Consider the following 20,591-nt stretch of genomic DNA (forward strand, 5'->3'; position numbering starts at 1 on the left):
CCTGTTTCTCACGTTCTGCAATTAGACCATGAGAAATAACACGACAATTGGCACGATGTCCACGGCCATAGCATCTGTTGCAGTGTCGACGACGATCATGGCGACGCCAGCCTTAAAAGTGACCGATGATGGTAGCACGACCTCAAGTGAGTCATTAGAATCTGCATTCCAAGACCTCCTTTTGGGCGGGAACCCCTTTAGGTGTTTTAAGCATTATGTTATACTTTAGCTATTGAAAAATAGCAGATCTACAAGCTCATAGCGTGGCACCGAGTGCCGCGCTACGAGCTTGTAGGTCTGCTATTTTTGAAAAATCGTGAAAATGTAGTGCAAAGCTTTGAATATATATTCTTTCAGAGCCAACGTTTTTAACTCAAATATTTGCTTTTGGGGGGTCCCTGGAACAACATATTTTCAGATGGGGTCGGGGGCCAAATACATATAATCTTGGGGGTCCTTGACATGAAAATGTTTGAGAACGACTGACATAGAAACATATAGGTTTTTCAGACAACTGTCATGATTTAGAAGACATTTGCCTAATAGCCTAATAATGAAAACGATCACAATCTCTATTCTTTAAATGCATATTTTCAGGTCCTCCCCTGTTGGATCTTGTCCACAACATCCTTTATGGGTTCTCATCTATCACCGTGCTCGTTTTCATAGTGCTGGCAATCATCTTTTTCAAAAGGTAAGACTCCTTCTCACTCACTCGGTTTTTACAGCATGCTCCGAGTCCGACATGACATGACACCAAGATTCCCATGTACCTGTCTAAATACTTCCTTAATGTTAACGAAGTCCACTCCCACAACACCAGAGGGAGTGCAACAAACCATGTGCAACCCAGATTCGGCACAAACAAGGGACTACATTATTTTCGCTCCTATGCCACCAAAATGTGGAACCCCCTACCAACAGTCATTAAGACATGCAAATCCCTTGACTCCTTCAAAACCGCTCTCAAAGGGCACCTACGGATGGCTGCAATTCGAAACTGGCCCCCGTAAAATCTGAATCCCCCTCCCCTCACTGTATATGTTTCTTTTCCATTTTTACCTCCTTTATGATGAATTCATGTTCTGTTCTTTGGCGTCTATTTGTACGTCTCTAAATGTTTTGATGAATTGAACAAGGTGGACGCTCTTGTAAACAAGTGTAATGCTTTATTGGGTCGTCCACTCACAGTTAACAGTCTTTGTATTGAGTTGTGCTTGAAATGTACTGTAATTCTGCAAACTGTTAATAAATATTTCAATCAATCAATCAGTTAATTTTAGTTAGTTTCTGTACGGTGTGGACGTGTGCTCTTATATCCGTCCACATGTCTTTGTTCATGTTCCTTCACAGGTATCGTGCGTTGGCCCGAACCGTTCGTGACCTGGCAGGCAAGCTGGCGGTGGTTACGGTAGCTGCTCGGGGGGAGAACTGTGCCACCGCCATGCCATTAAGCCCTGTCACCCTGCAGGAGTATGCTGAACGGATGCCTCTACAGCAGCAGCAGCAGCAGCAGCAGCAGAATAAGACCAGGACCCTCACCACCATACTGCCCTGGACTAGACCCCTGCAGCAGGTATGCATCACTTGGGGCGGCTGTGGCTCAGGAGGTAGAGCAGGTCGTCCAATGATCCCTGGGTCGGCGGTTCGAATCCCGGCTCCTCCTCCTGTCCACATGTCGAAGTGTCCTTGGGCAAGACACTGAACCCTACATTGCCTCCAATGAGTTGGTCGGTGTGAGTTTGCCTCCATTGGTGTGTGAATGTGAGAAGTGAGGACGCTGGCGTCGACTGTTCGCCGCTTCACCTCCCAATGTATGTGTGTTCGAGTCCCGTTCATGACGACCTTTGCTGCATGTCTCTCCCCTTCTCTCTCTCTCCCTCTTTCCTGTCCATCTCCACTTGTAGCTATCAATAAATAACACAAATCTTAAAAAAAATAATAATAATAATTTGTATTTCTCATGATGTTTGTCCCCAAGGGGCCTCGTTTCACCAAGGCAGACCTGAGCCTGGAGCAGCTGATCAAAGCAGGCAAGGACGGAGCATTCTACAAGGCCAGGATGACCAGGGGAACGTGTAAAGGCCATGACATGTTCACCTGCAAGATCGCCACGGAGGGTAAACATATGGCTTTGCAAACGGGCATCACAGTTCATATCAAATCAACATTGCATATAACAATACAGTTTGGAATAGGCTCTATGCACACAGAATAGCTCGTTCTACTTTGGGGCCCCGTTCCCTACTTCTTGTTACTGTCTTACCGATGATACTAATGAAGGCTCTGTTCCATTCTGGTCAAACAGAGTCAGGGTGCTGCTATTGTGCAATGTTGGCTCACTGGAAACACTCTGCTACACCAGTGGGTCTCAAAGTGTCCTTGGGTGGGTTCCAAATGGCCCTGTACGGGTGTGTATTAACTCTGAGAGTTATATGGGGGTCCTTGAAATTATAACGTTTGAGAACCACTGTACACTAAATGGAACAGGAGCCTTAATTAATATCATCGGTAACACCTGTGAAGGAAGTAGGGAAGAGGCCCGGAAGCAAGGACTGTCTAAAGAGGACGAGACACGAAGACCGTACGGGCGACGCCATGTTGCTTATGGTGCTCCATGGAAGGAAAGAAACATGCGCAATGGGCTATATGCAGCCAACACTTCCGCGTTCAGCTTCCTTGGTCTCAACTGCGCATGTTTCTTTCCTTCCATGGAGCACCATAAGCAACATGGCGTCGCCCGTACGGTCTTCGCGTCTCGTCCTCTTTAGACAGTCCTTGCCCGGAAGTAGGAAGAGTTATTCTGTGTGCATAAGACTAGAGCCTATTGACACCATTGTGTGAATGTTTTCAGAGAGTCTTTCTTTTTTTTTAAAGATTTGTTTTGGGGCTTTATTGATAGTGAACAGTAGGAAAGGGGGAGAAAGAGATGGCCGTTGGGCTCGGGAGTCGAACCTGCGTGGTTTGGCAGCATAGGTGCCCAGACGGTTGAGCTAACCGTCCGGGCCACAGAGAATCTTTCTGATGCATATTTTTTTTCTGTGAGCAGGTGTGAGCCTGAAGCGTGTGGACACAGAGGTGGCCATCATGAAGAAACTGGTGCACCATAAGAACGTTCTTCAGCTGCTGGACTGGAACACCAGTGAGGGTCAGTGCACATCATGATGGGATCATATATGACCTATACATATATGATCTGTTTATTCACCTAATGCTGTCCCTTTCATTTCAAGGTGATCTTTATGTAAACAGCCTATATAGCCTGCTTTGATATACATGTGCTAGCTACATGTCCAGTGACTACATTTGACTGAGGGGCTGCCATTGGATTTTTTTTTATTTTCGTCATATGAAAGCAGGGAATCATAGCTTCAAATTGACATATTGGTTGTTCAGTTTGACCCACCAGTTTTGGAGATATGGCTTATAGAGTAATGTCTTGCAGAAAACAGCAAGTTGAGAAAACAGGCTTGAAAGGTTCACTTCTGTCAGACTCTAACATTACACCTAGCTACATGTTTAAGCATTTATTTCATATTTACATGTCGATTTCAGCTCTGACACTTATTTCAGACATGCTCTAGTGTCTCACATACATAGTAGTATGTGAGTCTGCCTGTGCTATTAACTCATTTTGGATAAAAAGTTTTTATCCTCTGGTGAAAAGCTGGAGTTTGCGCGATGTCAGTCCCTCAGTCAAATCTGGTCACTACTATAGCTACACCGTGTTTGTAGATTTGCTATTATCATCGAATGTTCACTTATTTTCGCTGAATATGCTTTATTTTTATGTTCACTTATTAGTACGACATGCCCAGAATAGGGATGCTATAGGGTTCATGCCCAGAATAGGGATGCTATAGGGTTCATGCCCAGAATAGGGATGCTAGAGGGTTCATGCCCAGAATAGGGATGCTAGAGGGTTCATGCCCAGAATAGGGATGCTAGAGGGTTCATGCCCAGAATAGGGATGCTAGAGGGTTCATGCCCAGAATAGGGATGCTATAGGGTTCATGCCCAGAATAGGGATGCTATAGGGTTCATGCCCAGAATAGGGATGCTAGAGGGTTCATGCCCAGAATAGGGATGCTATAGGGTTCATGCCCAGAATAGGGATGCTAGAGGGTTCATGCCCAGAATAGGGATGCTAGAGGGTTCATGCCCAGAATAGGGATGCTAGAGGGTTCATGCCCAGAATAGGGATGCTAGAGGGTTCATGCCCAGAATAGGGATGCTATAGGGTTCATGCCCAGAATAGGGATGCTATAGGGTTCATGCCCAGAATAGGGATGCTAGAGGGTTCATGCCCAGAATAGGGATGCTATAGGGTTCATGCCCAGAATAGGGATGCTATAGGGTTCATGCCCAGAATAGGGATGCTAGAGGGTTCATGCCCAGAATAGGGATGCTATAGGGTTCATGCCCAGAATAGGGATGCTATAGGGTTCATGCCCAGAATAGGGATGCTAGAGGGTTCATGCCCAGAATAGGGATGCTATAGGGTTCATGCCCAGAATAGGGATGCTATAGGGTTCATGCCCAGAATAGGGATGCTATAGGGTTAATGTGGTTACGTACATCTCACAATAACCCCTGTTCTGTAGTCGGGTTTGGCCAACCATGAACCTTTGTAAGCAAATGGCATGCGTCCTTTAGGCCGAGGCTGCCATGGCTTAGTGGTTATAGAGCCTATACCTGAATGCGTCCTTTAGGCCGAGGCTGCCATGGCTTAGTGGTTATAGAGCCTATACCTGAATGCGTCCTTTAGGCCGAGGCTGCCATGGCTTAGTGGTTATAGAGCCTATACCTGAATGCGTCCTTTAGGCCGAGGCTGCCATGGCTTAGTGCAGGGGTTCTCACCGTTTTTGTCCGGGGACCCCTGTAAATGCTTTGGCAATGTCTCGGGACCCCCCCGAGACATTGAGTTTCGATTCATTGTGCAACAATGTGTCGAGGTGTCCCTCAATGTGTCGAGGTGTCCCTGAGCATATTTTATATTCATTGTGCAACAATGTGTCGAGGTGTCCCTGAGCATATTTTCAAATGGCCGAAATGTATAGTGTTGAAGTGGTTAGTTAATGTATGTTTTCTAATCAAAAGTAACTAAAGTTTTCAAATAATTGTAGTGAAGTAAAAGTAAAAATTTTGGCTCCGAGATGTAGTGGAGTAGAAGTAAAAGTAAATGGAAATTGGAAATACTCAAGTGAAGTACAAATACCTCAAAATTGTACTTAAGTAAAAGTACTTAGTTACTTTCCACCACTGGGTTTGGTCGCACGTCGACACTGCGGTCCAACAAAAGCATGCGTTCTGCTGTCCTCTTGGCTCCCCCTCAGAGCCCTACGTGCTCGTCATGGAGTTGGTGAGCTACGGAACCCTGCGGAGCTTCCTGCAGACCAACAGGGAGAGTCTCAGCGTGAACCCGGAGCTCCAGAGTCTGCTCACCATCTCGTCCTACCACATCGCCCTGGCCATGGAGCATCTGCGCTCCAAAATGGTATATACCCAGTTTTAGTTACTATAGTTACTTTGGAGATCTTAATTTTTATTAGAAAACATACATTAACCACTTCAACGCCATACATTTTGGCAATTTGAAAATAGCCGATATACAAGCTCACAATGCGTCGCAACGCGACGCATTGAGATCTTGTAGATTGACTATTTTCTATAGATTTTCTACACATTTTGAACTTGTGAAATGGGACATTCTGCAATATGAATACTTTTACTTTTAGTACTTTAAGTACATTTTGATGCCGATACTTTTGTACTTTTACTCAAGTACATTTTCAATTCCGTACTTTTACTTGTAACGATGTAGTTCTAAATTGCAGTATTGGTACTTTTTACTTAAGTAAAACAATTGAGTACTTTTTCCACCACTGAGTGTACATGACGCCATTATGGCCATTTTCCCAGGTTGTCCACTGTGACCTGGCTCTGAGGAACGTCCTGGTCAGTCGGTTCCCCTGGGAGGTGAAGTTGGCGGAGTTTGGCCTGGCCAGAGACCTGACCCACATGAGGAGCCGTTGCAGCAGCCGCTGGAAAGTCACGCGGGTCAGTTATTACTCTCATTGATCTTCGCCCTGCTGGCCCTCAGTGCTCAGTGACGCCATGGTTTAGATTTGTGTTGTTAACTTGTTGAGTAATCCTTTTTTTTGTTTTAAATAATGCGTGGGGTTAGGGTTATAGGATCCATGGACATTGTCTCGGGCACTGGCAGGCTTACATTCTACTGTATGTACATGTGCAACACCCAGGGTTTGAAAGCAGGCTCTTCTGCATGGGAATACCCCTTTGACCTCGGGCAGGCCGCTACTCTGTTATCTGCACCACCATTGGACCTCGGGCAGGCCGCTACTCTGTTATCTGCACCACCATTGGACCTCGGGCAGGCCGCTACTCTGTTATCTGCACCACCATTGGACTTCGGGCAGGCCGCTACTCTGTTATCTGCACCACCATTGGACTTCGGGCAGGCCGCTACTCTGTTATCTGCACCACCATTGGACCTCGGGCAGGCCGCTACTCTGTTATCTGCACCACCATTGGACCTCGGGCAGGCCGCTACTCTGTTATCTGCACCACCATTGGACCTCGGGCAGGCCGCTACTCTGTTATCTGCACCACCATTGGACCTCGGGCAGGCCGCTACTCTGTTATCTGCACCACCATTGGACCTCGGGCAGGCCGCTACTCTGTTATCTGCACCACCATTGGACCTCGGGCAGGCCGCTACTCTGTTATCTGCACCACCATTGGACCTCGGGCAGGCCGCTACTCTGTTATCTGCACCACCATTGGACCTCGGGCAGGCCGCTACTCTGTTATCTGCACCACCATTGGACCTCGGGCAGGCCGCTACTCTGTTATCTGCACCACCATTGGACCTCGGGCAGGCCGCTACTCTGTTATCTGCACCACCATTGGACCTCGGGCAGGCCGCTACTCTGTTATCTGCACCACCATTGGACCTCGGGCAGGCCGCTACTCTGTTATCTGCACCACCATTGGTCACAGTGCCAATGTAACACCTAGGATGAACCTTGGTATCCCGCATTGGGACACCAAGTTTTACTACTATTTTAAAATTGTTTTTTTCAAATTAGAAATAAAAATCACACCCGTGTGAACTGAGTGGTGCAACTCCCCTCTCCCCCTGCCCCTCTCTCTCTCTCTCTCTCTCATTAGCAGGCAACAGTGCAGCACTATCTCTCTCTCTCTGTTTCTGGCACAACAGCGCCACTTTTGCCCCAACTGGTACTCTAAACATAGTAACATAGGCCCTCATTTATCAATCGAGTGTAAAATCTGCCCCAAATTCGAGTGTAGGATTCGTAGTACACCCACGTCGGGTCGGCATTTACAAAGTGATCGCAGACAGCTGTTTCTTCCTTAATTTCGTTCGGACGTTTATAAATGTGACGGCTGAAATCTATCTGGCACGCCCTATGAAATCAAGCCTCGCCCTCGTTTTTGCGACATGAACAACTGCAATACGACCTGGAAACCATGGATACAGGAAAAACGTACTGCCCGCCTCACCCCCCTCTCTCATACACACACACACACACACACACACACAACTTGCAAGCCCAACTAACTGGTGTGTTGTATCTTAAATAAAGAACGAACACCTGCATGAATTAAATAATTCCCTCTCACCTGTTTCCCTCTCACCTCGCTTGCCTTTCTGTCATGTCCACGCACGCACGCACGCACCTCAAGGCTACATGACACATCGCATCGCCATGAATGGAATACGTTTGTAGGCCTATAATAATTTTACCCATTCGTGCGCAGTGCACGGCGAAGGCGATCAGTGAGACTGCGCACTGCTGTGATAAGTCCTGTGGGTGAGTCAGTGATGCCTGCATGAGAGATAGGCTACCATGTCGTCAAGGCAGTCATAATCAACGTTTATGGAGTGATTTGATCATTGATGAACGAATCATAAACATATGGATGAAGGTTTGCATGTGTGCCGGTATGTGCTGGCCTGGGCTGGCGACGCACGCCTCCCGACCCCCGAAAATGATCTCGCTTTTATCTGAACTGTCAAAGCGCTTATTTAAATGGTGAATGATTAAGCCCCTTACGCCTATAGCCTGCTACAATTGCAAATAGGCAAGCTGTATGATTGTCATTGTCACTTGGAAATAAAGGCGTGCAGTCCATGTGCCTTTTTTAAAAATAATATCACAGTGATTCTATAGGCATCTGATGTCACGCTCATGCCGCATGCGATGCGCTCCCAAATCATCTCACAAGTGCGCTCGCATAACAAGGCCAGTAAAGCACTGTTTGATTAAGCACAAACTAATACATTGTAAACATGTTATATTGTTTTTAATTGCGCGATTTTAATTACTTGTAAAGTTGGAAATCTCTCTTTTTCTTTTTACATGTATATACATACAGTTTTATATTAACATTTTAGGAGTGAAAACATATGTTTAGATGCCTGTGACAGCGTGTCAGCAGTTCAGACAATGCTGCTCCGCTGTTCTACGACAGAAAAACAGGTGAGGACAAAGCGTACGACAGCTCCCGACCAGACGTGAGTTTTGTCCTGGCTCAAGTTCAAAATCAAACGTTGGCGCAAATGGTAAATGCCGAAAATTGCGGTAATTTCGGCGTACACCCATATTTTGGCGTACGCACGGTTGATAAATGAGGGCCATAGTCACATAGTCACGGACATTGCTGTTCCTTGGAGTGGTTGCCCCACTCAAAAATGTATACGGTAATATTTCAGTATTTCTGTGTTGTTGTGAAGTGCCCTTGACACACTGAACCCTTTCATTTAAATAACCAAAAAACAGGTTATGTATTTTGGTCACTTTAACGTCTCATTGTCCATGGTACTGTATACTGTGTGTCTCCATGCAGCAGCACCGCGTGCCCTTGCGTTGGTACCCCCCTGAGTACTTCAGAAACAACCACTACAGCTTCAAGGGAGACGTGTGGGCATTTGGCATTCTGCTGTGGGAGATGCAGACATTTGGTGAGTTTTGTGGTATATGGTACAGTATTCCACTATACCCCTATATACCACCATATACCTACAGTATAAACATATCTCTGCTGTTGGGGAGAAACCACCTAACTCCAAAATGTAATTTTTTACAGAAATGAAAAAACATGCAGCTCAAGTGAGGTTTTTTAATACTCTTCATTGGTTCAATACTTTTCTAACCAACACATAGACGTAAAGGGTGTTCAATAGCATTGATTTATGAAAATAATAATAATCTGAAACCTCAAAAATGGAGTTAGGTGGTTTCTTCCGGACAGCAACGAACGCTGTACATGTGCTATAACGATTCAGTGTTCAGTACATTAAATAGGACACATGTTTTACTAATTGTTATGCCCACAGCCGCCCAGAATGTTACATTATTGTCATTTTTTTGTTGCTTTTGTTTTTTTGTTTTACATAATACATCTTAAAGGGATAGTTCAGATTTTTTGAAACTGTCCCGAGTCCCGTGGTGGGAGTTCTGCTCTGGTTTTGGTGAAATATGAAGTAGTTCCGGTCATTTTTTGTGGGGGCACAGGGGGCCACGCATTAAAAGTAAATTAATCCACAAAACTAATGTCATTTGTATTGTCGACCTATACATCTGGCTCAAGGCTAAGGAAATCCATGCACACCAATTCAAGAGGGCGTGTTGCTCTTATGTTCACCAAGGGTGCGGCTTTCTCAGGAAGAGCCGCACCCTTGGTGAACATAAGATACCAGCAATACAAAGGACATCCTTGTACTAACTGACCATTTCACCAAGTTTGCCATTGCTATTCCCACGCCCAACCAAAAAGCTAAAACGGTAGCAAAATGCTTGTGGGATAACTTCATTGTCTATTATGGCATACCTGAACGGTTACACACTGACCAAGAACCTGAAACGCATTCAAACACCCCCCCCCCCCCCCCCCCCCCCCCCCCCATAACTACTCCATACACTCAAAACACTGCCTCACACATTACCCCTCTGACCTTGACTTTGAACAATTGAAGCTGAACAATTGACTCTGACCTCGACCTGAATTTACTTTGTTTATCTGATTGATTGTTGTTGTTTGTTTTACTTGTTTTTTATAATAATATCATATTAAGCATAATTTTCAGTCTCCTGGGTTCTTTATGATTTCAATGCAAATTCCTTCTACCACTACACCTACTTCTGACAGCAGTACTGGTCCCAACCATATTCTTATTTCACGAAGTATATGCTACATAATTGTGGCTGAGTGAGTGAGTGAGTGATCGGTGTGATGAGCTGTGACCTGATGCAGATGGCACCGTGACCATACAAAACAGGGATGCAAATACAGACAATACAGACAATTATAAACCTGGGTTACACCAAGGTTTACAGGTGGGTCTTAAGGCGAGATTTAAAAGTCTCGATGGTGGGGCCCAGTTTCACATGGGAAGGGAGCTCATTCCACAGTTTGGGGGCTATGACAGTAAAGGCTCGGTCACCTCTGGTCTTTAAATGTGCCTTTTTTGTGATCTGGAGATTCAACTGGCCAGCAGAACGCAATGACCTTGAGGGAGTGTAAACCTCTATAAGGTCACAAAGATACTGTGGCGCAAGACCGTTCAGTGATTTAAAGACAAACAATAAATCTTGAAATCAACTCTAAAACGGACGGGGAGCCAGTGAAGGGAGGCCAAAACAGGTGTAATATGGTCACGCCTACGGGTTCCAGTTAGGAGACGCGCAGCAGAATTTTGGACCAGTTGTAGACGTGCCATGGAAGACTGGTTTAAACCAACATACAGTGCATTGCAGTAGTCTAAACGAGTGGAGATAAAAGCGTGAATGACTCGTTCAAAATCGTTAAAAGAAAGCACAGACTTGATGTTGGCAAGCAGCCTCAGGTGATAAAAGCTGGAACTAACCACAGCGTTTACCTGTTTGTCCAGTTTGAGTGCATTATCCAATTTGACCCCAAGGTTAGAGACAACGGGTTTGGCATAAGGCTGCAGGGGACCAAGGTCGGTGGGTTCAACACCAGGGCCACTAGGCCCAAACACTATGACTTCCGTTTTTCTTCCATTTACACTGAGGAAGTTGAGAGCCATCCAGGCCTTAATGTCATTGAGACAGTTAAGAAGGGGTGTCAGGGAGTCGTTGCTTCCCTTTTTTAGAAGCATATAGATTTGGGAATCATGCCAGCCACACCTGCGCTATCTCACGTCCAGACCTCACCTGAACGAAGGTTGCGCTAATATTTTAGAAATAGGTCAACAATACAAATTACGTTAGTTTTGTGAATTAATTTACTTTTACTGCGTGGCCCCTGTTCCTCCCACAAAATGACCGGAACTACTTAATATTGACAAAAACCAGAGCAGAACTCCGACCACGGGACTCGGGCAATCAATGAATACAGTTGCAACCACTATATTAATGTATTTCATACAGCTTAAGTTCTGAAAATTCTGAACTATCCCTTTAAAGCCAAATATTTAAAACACTACTTTACTTCATATACATGTTGGTTTATAGTCTTCTGGTGTAAAACCTGAATAATGAATATTATTATTACTTGTTGTTATAGGTACCATACCATACCCAAGTCTTGATACGTCAGAGGCTGTGGTTTACCACATTTGTGCTGGTTATAAGAACTCAGAACCTGAAGGCTGCAGACCTGAAATGTAAGTATAGCACTTCTATGAAGGAGACATAGACATTGTTTGTTTTACATTGTGGATTTGAAGCACATACGTACACATGCTGTATATGTAATAGTTTGTTAGCAACTACTTTTAATGTATAGTGTCGCAGTCCCGCCCCCTTTCATGACGACGCCAGGCCCAGGAAATAATTCCCAATGCATTTTTCCCATAGTCATTTCAAAAAGTATTTATTTAATGACCTTATAAGCGTCGTACAAAGCCAACTCGAGTTGTGACAAATCATGACAACAAACACAATATTTTGGACCAAACAAATAATTACAAAGAAGAAAAACAAAACAAAGAAGTGTTGTAACCTGCCGTTTTCTTATTCTTTCTAATTATGTGTTTGGCCCAAAAAATTGTGTTTGTCACAACTCGAGTTGGCTTTGTACGAGGCTTAAAAGGTCTTTAAATAAATACTTTTTGAAATGTCTATGAGGAAAATTAACGGGGAATCATTTCCTGGGCCCTGGTAGGGGGCGGGACTGCCACGCTCTATAGCCCAGTAGTTCTCTCAACAATTGCAGATGTGCTCAAATCTTTATGTCTTGGTTGCCTGTGGTCCTTTGTTTTATTTCATGCATTCCATGCATTAGTTACCGTAGGTGTTTTGCATCCTGATACATTACCGTTTAAGCAATCATTTAATGAGAGAATGTTGCAGACTGCAGATGTTGCGAGACTGTTGGGTGGAGCCGTACACCTCCAGGCCGTCCTTCACAGACATCGTGCGAATCCTGGAGGATGTTATTGAAAACGATGCGGTAAGCAACAGCCTACACATACTGCTTTGGAGTTAGTTTGGAGTTTGGAGTTAGTCAGTTACACATACTGCTTTTTTTATGCAGTAAGACCATACCCGTGTTTTTGCATGTTTATCCCATTTACAAGTTCACCACATGGGTCCTTGAAGGGGTTACAGGTTATCACTAACCTGACTCCACCAGATGGGGCAGCAGAGCCTGGCCAATCAGCAGCAGCTAGAAGCTGCTGCTAGAAGCTGCTAGAAGCTGCTGCTGATTGGCCAGGCCGTTTTTTGGCCGGGCATCAAGTCTGCCTGAGAGTTCCCAGATGGGAGCAGGAGGGGGGAACCCAGTGTACTCTCTGCTGCCCCATCTGGCGGAGTCAGGTTAGGTTAGCACAGCCTTTAGGGGACACTTTTAGATGAGTTGCTATATTGGACAAGACAGTACAGGTCAGATGTAAACAATTTCAAGTAATGCTAATGCTTTTTTTCTTTAAAAAAAAAATCATATATAAATAAAGCACTTACCCACATGACCATATGCTTTCAAACATACTAACTGATTTCCAGCAGCTATTATCACTTTTGCTATTATTTGATGGAATAAATCCTTGCACTGTGTTCTTTTCTTCTATACAGGATTATGTGGATGTTCAATGAACAGCAGAGACAGAAAACCATGAAACTACAGTAGATGTCTCAGTGCATTCTAAAACGGCATGAAGAATCACTCAGCGAATATAGCCATTCAGATTCAGTGGCCATTTTGCTGCATCAATATCACTTTGAAAGATAAACCATTATTTTTGTTGAAATAGAAATAGCATAATTAAAGAATTCTGTCCAAGAACAATGTTTTCTCAACAATTTCAACTTCAGGGAGTGCGTTATTGAGTTTGTTATTTAATATATTTAATCAGGACTATTTTGTATTATTTCTTTGCTTTTGTGCCTTTTATTGATAGTCTAGTCACAGTGAAGACGGACAGGAAAGAGAGAGGGGGAGAGACATGTATGCAGCAACGGTCGTGTGTGTGTGTGTGTGTGTGTGTGTGTGTGTGTGTGTGTGTGTGTGTGTGTGTGTGTGTGTGTGTGTGTGTGTGTGTGTGTGTGTGTGTGTGTGTGTGTGTGTGTGTGTGTGTGTGTGTGTGTGTGTGTGTGTGTGTGTGTGTGTGTGTGTGTGTGTGTGTGTGTGGTAAACCCACATACTGTAACAGGATTAACCACTTAAAACGCTTGTCTTCAATTCCTCGGGTTCTCCCGCCATCCTTTCGCCCACACTTTTTTTTCATTTATTTTTTACTTGAGAGCTACTTTCAAAATGACCAGCTCAACAAGATCCCTACCAAAAAATATATTATTATCCCAATAATCCCACTGCTGAAATACGTTTTGTATATAAACTAACTAATAGCATGTGTACACGCGAGATCAGGTTCGATTTCCAGGCGTTACACATTGACCATAATCCTAAAAAAGAAGGATCAATGAGCTTAATTGACTGGCATTTTAAGGCTCACAGCCAATCAGGCCATTTAGAAATAGCTCCTGAGAGTGACACGTTCCATATGTAGTGATGATGCGCTAGCCTGACACTCAGCCTGAATTTTCATTTCGTTTCACTCCATTATTCAGTCTGAAAGCCCTCCCTACTACAGCCGTTTCTGAGATGGGCGTTGACAAAGAGGCAGTCTTCGGCGATTGGTTCACCCTTAACCAATCACAATAGTAGCAAAGCAGATGACAAGGCTCCGACCGCAGCAGGCTGAACTTAGCCGTGGTTGAGGGCATGTCAGCGGGGGGGGACAGAGCTAAATGGCCGGGGCATGGGACTCGAGTGCGAAATTGCGATTATGCAACAGTTACCAAAAAAAAAAAACACGTCAACTCAATGTCATTGTAACTAACATTTTCGAGCGAAAAAATAATTTTTTGAATGAGACACCAAAAGAGTAGCATAAGTTGCTATGCTACTGGCGCAGCCATGTTTGTTTGTGTCTGGACGGCGCTGTTGTTTTGACGTCATCGAGTTGAAACGACGCTGATTCGTCGTACAGATTTCCAACCGAGTCTCAGACCTCCTTCGAGAGCGTCACCAGACCCTGAATCGCCTGAATATATTTTTTTAATGGGCGTGGCTAGCGATTCAGGGGCTGGAGCCAGGCTAATGATGCGCAAGAGCGGGGATTGAACCCAGTCTCCCACTCGCCAGACCGACACACAACCTGTTGTGCCAATTAGGCCCGATTGGCACAACCTGTTATTGGCACAACCTGTTGTGCCAATTAGGCCCGATTGGCAGGGCTGTTGTGGGCCGGATCTTGGCTGGGGTATGCGCGTGACATCATCATCATACCCGGAAGTTATGCGGGAACGCCTACTGAGTGGCAAAAAACTACTTTCTGGCCTTCATAGCCCAGACATCCAAACAGAAAAGTCCTATCTGATTGCATTAAACAACATTAAACAATGTTAAACTCACTTTGCCTGTTGCTTTGCCCTCTATACATTCCACACAAACCTGCTACCCCCATGCCATGGCTCAAGGTGCTGCCACACGGTCGAAAGAGCTGCGCACGTTCTCGGCTGCGCGCAGCTTAAAGCTTGAGTTTTTAGACAGCTGGTGGATGGAAATTAAGCTCCACCTCCGCTGAATTCTTGCGCGACGGCCAGATTCCCGGAAACGCTCTCCTCCGCTCAAGTCTTCCGCGGAGGTGGAGCTTCTTTTCCATCCACCAGCTGTCTAAAAACTCAGAATTTAAGCTGCGCGCAGCTTAAGACCGTTTTGCGCTATGGTGTGGAGACGGTCACCAGAGATTTCGACCCAGGACAACTCGCCCAACCGCAAATTCGAGTCCGTTTGACCCGTTTTTACCGGGTCGAATTATCTTTACTTTACTTTACTTTACTTTATTTGTTTATTTAGACAGGACAGAGCATATTAATGAACGTCACATGAACGTAAATACACCGGGATTAGCAAAGATGCTAATTTTCATCCGCAGTCCTCACACAAAACATAAAAACAGAAAACAGACAAACGGTGTAACCCCTAGAGGGTAGTAGAGTACAAGGTGACGGTGGTGATTAAGATTGAGTATATTTAAGAGTAAATATTGTAAGCATGCTCCCCCAGTTGCATACTTTTTTAAGAAGGTTTTTTTGTAAACCTTCTTTTCTAAATGAAATAATAATGTATGCCTTATTGTAATGTTGTCTGTTTTGTCCTTCTCTCCTCTAAAATCATTTGAAAGTAGCAGATCTACAGTAGTCCCCATCATTAAACACAACACAAGAGGTGAAATGAATTAACGTAACTGTTATTTTATTTGACAAAACAGGGCAGTGTAAAACAATTTCAAGTCAAAAATAGTAGTATATACAAAAACAATTGAAATAAAATGTATATTACAAAAAGGCTGAGTCTGATTGAATGTGCACTATTTCAGTCATAGAAAAACAAGTTATCAAAAATAGTTATATACAAAAAAAATGGGGGAATAAAAAAGAGAAAGGAGACCAGGCTCTGTCCGCTCTTGCCAGTCCGACCCCGTGTGGCATCGTGTTCACCTCAGCAACAGCTGCCAGCAGCTGGGTGATGTCCAACTCGTTCATTGCATAGGCATCCCATAGTTTTCAAGTCAAAAATAGTAGTATATACAAAAAAATGTGAAATAAAATGTATATTACAAAAAGGCTGAGTCTGATTGAATGTGCACTATTTCAGTCATAGAAAAACAAGTTATCAAAAATAGTTATATACAAAAAAAATGGGGGAATAAAAAAGAGAAAGGAGACCAGGCTAGACCTCGCTGTCCGCTCTTGCCAGTCCGACCCCGTGTGGCATCGTGTTCACCTCAGCAACAGCTGCCAGCAGCTGGGTGATGTCCAACTCGTTCATTGCATAGGCATCCCATAGTTTCACCAGTTTGCCCTCTGTGTCCTTAGTTTTCTTTCGCTGGTAGCGTGCCACCATATCCATTGTGACGAGACGTTGTAGGTGTGAGATTGTGCCAGCTTCTTTGTACAGCAACGACACAAGCAGGTACAGATTCAAGCTTGGCCGCTGTGCTGCGTTGTTGAGTCTGTAGTGCCATCCCTCCAGGTGGTTGTTGGTTCTGATGGCTTGTCGGTAAACGCACCACTGCTGTGGTTTCCACTGGCCATTCATCCAGGTGTCACGGATGTAGTCCACAAGAGGTTCTAGCCGTTCTGTCGACGTCGATGTGTGGCGATTGAATGCGTCTACTATCTCACCGGCCGGGATGTAGGGCAAAGCAAACAATTGCTTGATGAAACTTTTGACTTCTTCATCGTGTCTGTAGGCCACAGACAAACCAAGCGACTGGACATGCCGATACACCGCCTGAGCCCAGTGAAACGAACATCCGCGGACTCCAGCATCAGGGCCACAAAAAACTGTGGTTGCAGCTTGCCAGATAGCTACTTCAAAGTCAGTCACAACCTTAACATCGATAAGGCTAGGCGCAAGGCGTTTGACAGCCTCGAAAACGGCGACGTAATCCCGTTTCCTCCTCTGCGTCATCAGGGCAAAGAGCAGAGGCACCTGTTTGATGTCCTCGCCTCTACCGTTACTCAGGAAGGCATGGAAGCTGAAGAGCTGAGTGAACGGTTTTTTCACCACCTTAAAACAAAACAATCAAATATTAAAATCAATGTGCAATCAATAAAAATGCAGCTAAATAAGCACATATTAGCCTACTCTCGTACTTTTGTTACAATAATGCAATAGTAATTACCTTAAAAGTGCCGTCCAGAAAGATTTGCTTTGCAGACTGCAGAAGTTCAAGTTGCTGGGGTGTCGCGGAAATCAGGTGCCGGGCATTGTCTGCCTCTCGTGCCGCTGGGATGGTGATGTCGCCCTGGAGAAAGTCCTCTGGTATGTGCAGATCATCCAACTCAAAGTTCACATCTGTGGGATGCTTGGGCCTGCCCTTCTCTCTGTGTTTATTGGCTAGCCTCGTGAGATGATCTAGCCTGACTGTGCACGTCGAATCTTCAGGCATGTCGTCTCTCAGTACAGACTCCACAATGCCTCCAGCGGACCGGAACGGGTTTTCCTTAGCCATTTTAATGGTGTTTTTGTATATTTTCACCTTTGTTTCCTTTCCAGGCTCCCCGTAATGAATGTGTTTGTGTATCCCAGGCGTAAAGACATCACCAACTTGCTTAACCGTAGCGAGACATAACGAATAAGGAGGACAAGGAGACATCAGTCATCATCTCAACCCATTCACTTTGAACTGGGGAATATTTATTACAATCTTACATCCATCAGTGTTTGAGGTGATCAAAAGGAAATTAGGAATGTGATCGTTGATGGCCTGTGTTTCTCTGCATATAGCTGCATTCTATATACAGTTTTAACATTAAAGGGAGATCCATCTCAATGACCGTCATACTCTGCTATGGGGATGAGGATGGTGGCTGCTAGCCTTAGGAATGTGATCGTTGATGGCCTGTGTCTCTGTGTTTCTCTGCATATAGCTGCATTCTATATACAGTTTTAAGTACAGTAATTGTTTGGTAAATAAAAACACCAACACAATAATTGTTTGGTAAATCAATGTACATATTATTATTATGTCTCTCTCTCTCTATGTCTCTCTCTGTCTCTCTCTCTCGCGGTCCGGGTCGAAAAGTCAGGTCCAAGCGGGTCGAGAGCGGGTCGAATCGTCCTGGGTCGAAATCTCTGGTGACCGTGGAGACGGTGTCTCCCTAGCTATGCTGCCAAAACCAAACCGCACCCTTAGGCTACTACCAAAGTGCTCAACAGCATTCTTGTGACTTTAAGCCTGCCCCATCACAGGCTGACTATAATACACGGCATAGTATACAGATGTGTTTTGTTTGTCAGGCGCCATTACATCCTTCTTTCTGACTGGTATCATTATACTGAAGCATTAATACATTTTATCCATTTATTTATTGTAAAATGTATTATTTATTTATTATTCTGTATTATACATGACAATAACCTGCCACAAAGAAATGTGACTAATGTGATTGAAATATCATGCTCATCATGTAACAGTATAGTAATTCTTTGTATGAGTGGTATAGATATTTAATGGAAGATCTGGCTTTGAATCCAAGTGCACTCAGATAAAATCTTAATTTGTTCAGTTTAGAACCCAAATTTGAGAAACTTACTACAGTATCACGTACTATTCACTACCAAATACTAATTGTCTTATAGACTGACTGCTCAATCCCTTACTATGAAGGTTACAAAATACAAGACGTTGTAGATTTGATGTGAGCACTTGTAGAATACAACTTGAAATTTTCATGTGTAGAACATTTTCATATTTTTGAGGGGCGAGGTTTAATGTTGGTTTTTAGTTCAATGTTTGTTTTAAAAACACCATTGACAATGAAGGGAAAATTTACATCATCTTGTCCCTAACACAAACATTAAATGCCATTAACAATAACGAGAATGTAATGTTTGTTTTGACACCGTTTGTTTTACATCATCATTACATCACCTAATCAACATGAGTTAGACTTTAATATTAGCAGCCCTCACTTCACACGGGTGTGATTTTTTTTAAATTAAATGTATTCTAATTACAAACGATTCAACTGTACAAATACAGAGGAACATTAATTCTTTATTAGTATTCAAGTTCAAAAGATTAGTTTTATTTACATAGAACACCATCACATATTCAAAATAAAAAACTTTTGAAGATAACCCGAACCAAAGCAAATCGAAACCAACTCTTTCACCCTTAGGATTACTCAACAGGCAACAGGGTGCCCGCTAGCCAAGTGGTCCAGGCGCATGCCACATATAGGCTCTGGCCTGACAGTGCATTGCGTGTTCGAGTCCCGTTCAAGGTGACCTTTGCTGCATAAATGTCTCTCCCCTTCTCTCTTTCCTGTCAGTCTTCACTTGAAACTACCAATAAAGGCAGAAAAGCCACAAAATTAATCTTAGGGCTGACTCGAAATTTTAAAAATGTCTTCAAAATCCTGACAGTTTTCTGAAAAACCTTGTTTCTGTATCAGTGGTGCTCAATATTTCATGTAAAGGACCCCAAAAACTATATGTAATTGGCCTCCACCCCCATCTGAAAATATGTTGTTCCAGGGACCCCCCAGAAGGAATGATTTGAGTTAAAAATGTTCACTCTGTTATAATATATATTCAAAGATTTGAGGCACATTTTCACGATTTCTCAAAAATAGCAGACCACAAGTTCATATGAGCTTGTAGATCTGCTATTTGTCAATAGCTAAAGTATAACATAATGCTTTAAAACAAGAAAAGGGGTTCCCGTCCAAAATGGGTTAAAGAAAAAAAAAAGGATTACTCAACAAGGGAGTAATTATACAGAAGCAAACTGCATATATTTATACATTCTGGTATATAGGTTCTAATAAATGCTAAACTCTCTGAACTAAAAGCTCTCTGGCCTAAAAGCAGTATAATTCAAAATGCTGCCTTTACTTTTATATAATATAAATATAATGCATAAATACATGATTTTCCTGTTTTTCCATCATAATCATACTTCCCGAAATCCCCATACATTTGTTGGAATTCAATTTCTTAGAATATTTTGTACAGTTTTCAAAAATCTAAAACTAAATCTAAAACTATACTTTCTAAAACTAAAACTAAATCTAAAACTATACTTTCTCCCCCTCACTATAAACTGGGAAAAAGTACAGTGTGGGTTATATAATGTATAGCTACTGTAGCCTCTTCAATCGTTGAACACGTATTTTACAAATCTATATCTAAATCAGTGTGATATTCCACTTCAAAGCTTTCTGTTTAAACAGTGGTGTCTCAGTAGCCTGGGAAGAGGTAGAAGTGTTTTGTCAAAGTGCATCTGTCTTTGGTGGGCATCTGTCTTATGCTTTCATACGGCATGGATTCAAAGCTTCTCATGACCTGTGGTGGGGTTAAAATAGTATTATTACAGTACGGTACAGTAGACCTAGTTAGGCAATAGAGCAGATCATACAGTACATGCATTTGCATGTGCATTTATTTGTCTGGTGAATTGAAAATGGAGGACCCTTATGTAAACAAGTCTTAGTGCTTTTTCTGGGTTTATCCTCTTAGCAGATTTTGTATTGACCTGTACTTTCATTGAACTGTACCCA

At 43.5% G+C, this 20,591-nt stretch overlaps 1 protein-coding gene across 1 annotated transcript; it reads left to right on the plus strand.

Annotated features, from left to right (window-relative positions):
• Positions 1 to 55: 55 nt before the first annotated feature.
• On the plus strand, positions 56 to 13,236 carry LOC306931970 (tyrosine kinase receptor Cad96Ca; the record flags this gene model as incomplete). The annotated part of the gene is made up of 11 exons (XM_079513675.1): positions 56 to 146; positions 598 to 694; positions 1,354 to 1,576; positions 1,982 to 2,120; positions 3,050 to 3,148; positions 5,337 to 5,497; positions 5,923 to 6,060; positions 8,899 to 9,010; positions 11,578 to 11,677; positions 12,366 to 12,465; positions 13,086 to 13,236. 11 exons carry the CDS (start codon positions 56 to 58, stop codon positions 13,104 to 13,106), a joined length of 1,281 nt encoding a protein of 426 aa, XP_079369801.1. The 3' UTR covers positions 13,107 to 13,236.
• Positions 13,237 to 20,591: the final 7,355 nt, after the last annotated feature.

This window comes from Electrona antarctica, assembly GCF_951216825.1.
Source record: "Electrona antarctica genome assembly, chromosome: 11".
NCBI lineage: Eukaryota > Metazoa > Chordata > Actinopteri > Myctophiformes > Myctophidae > Electrona > Electrona antarctica.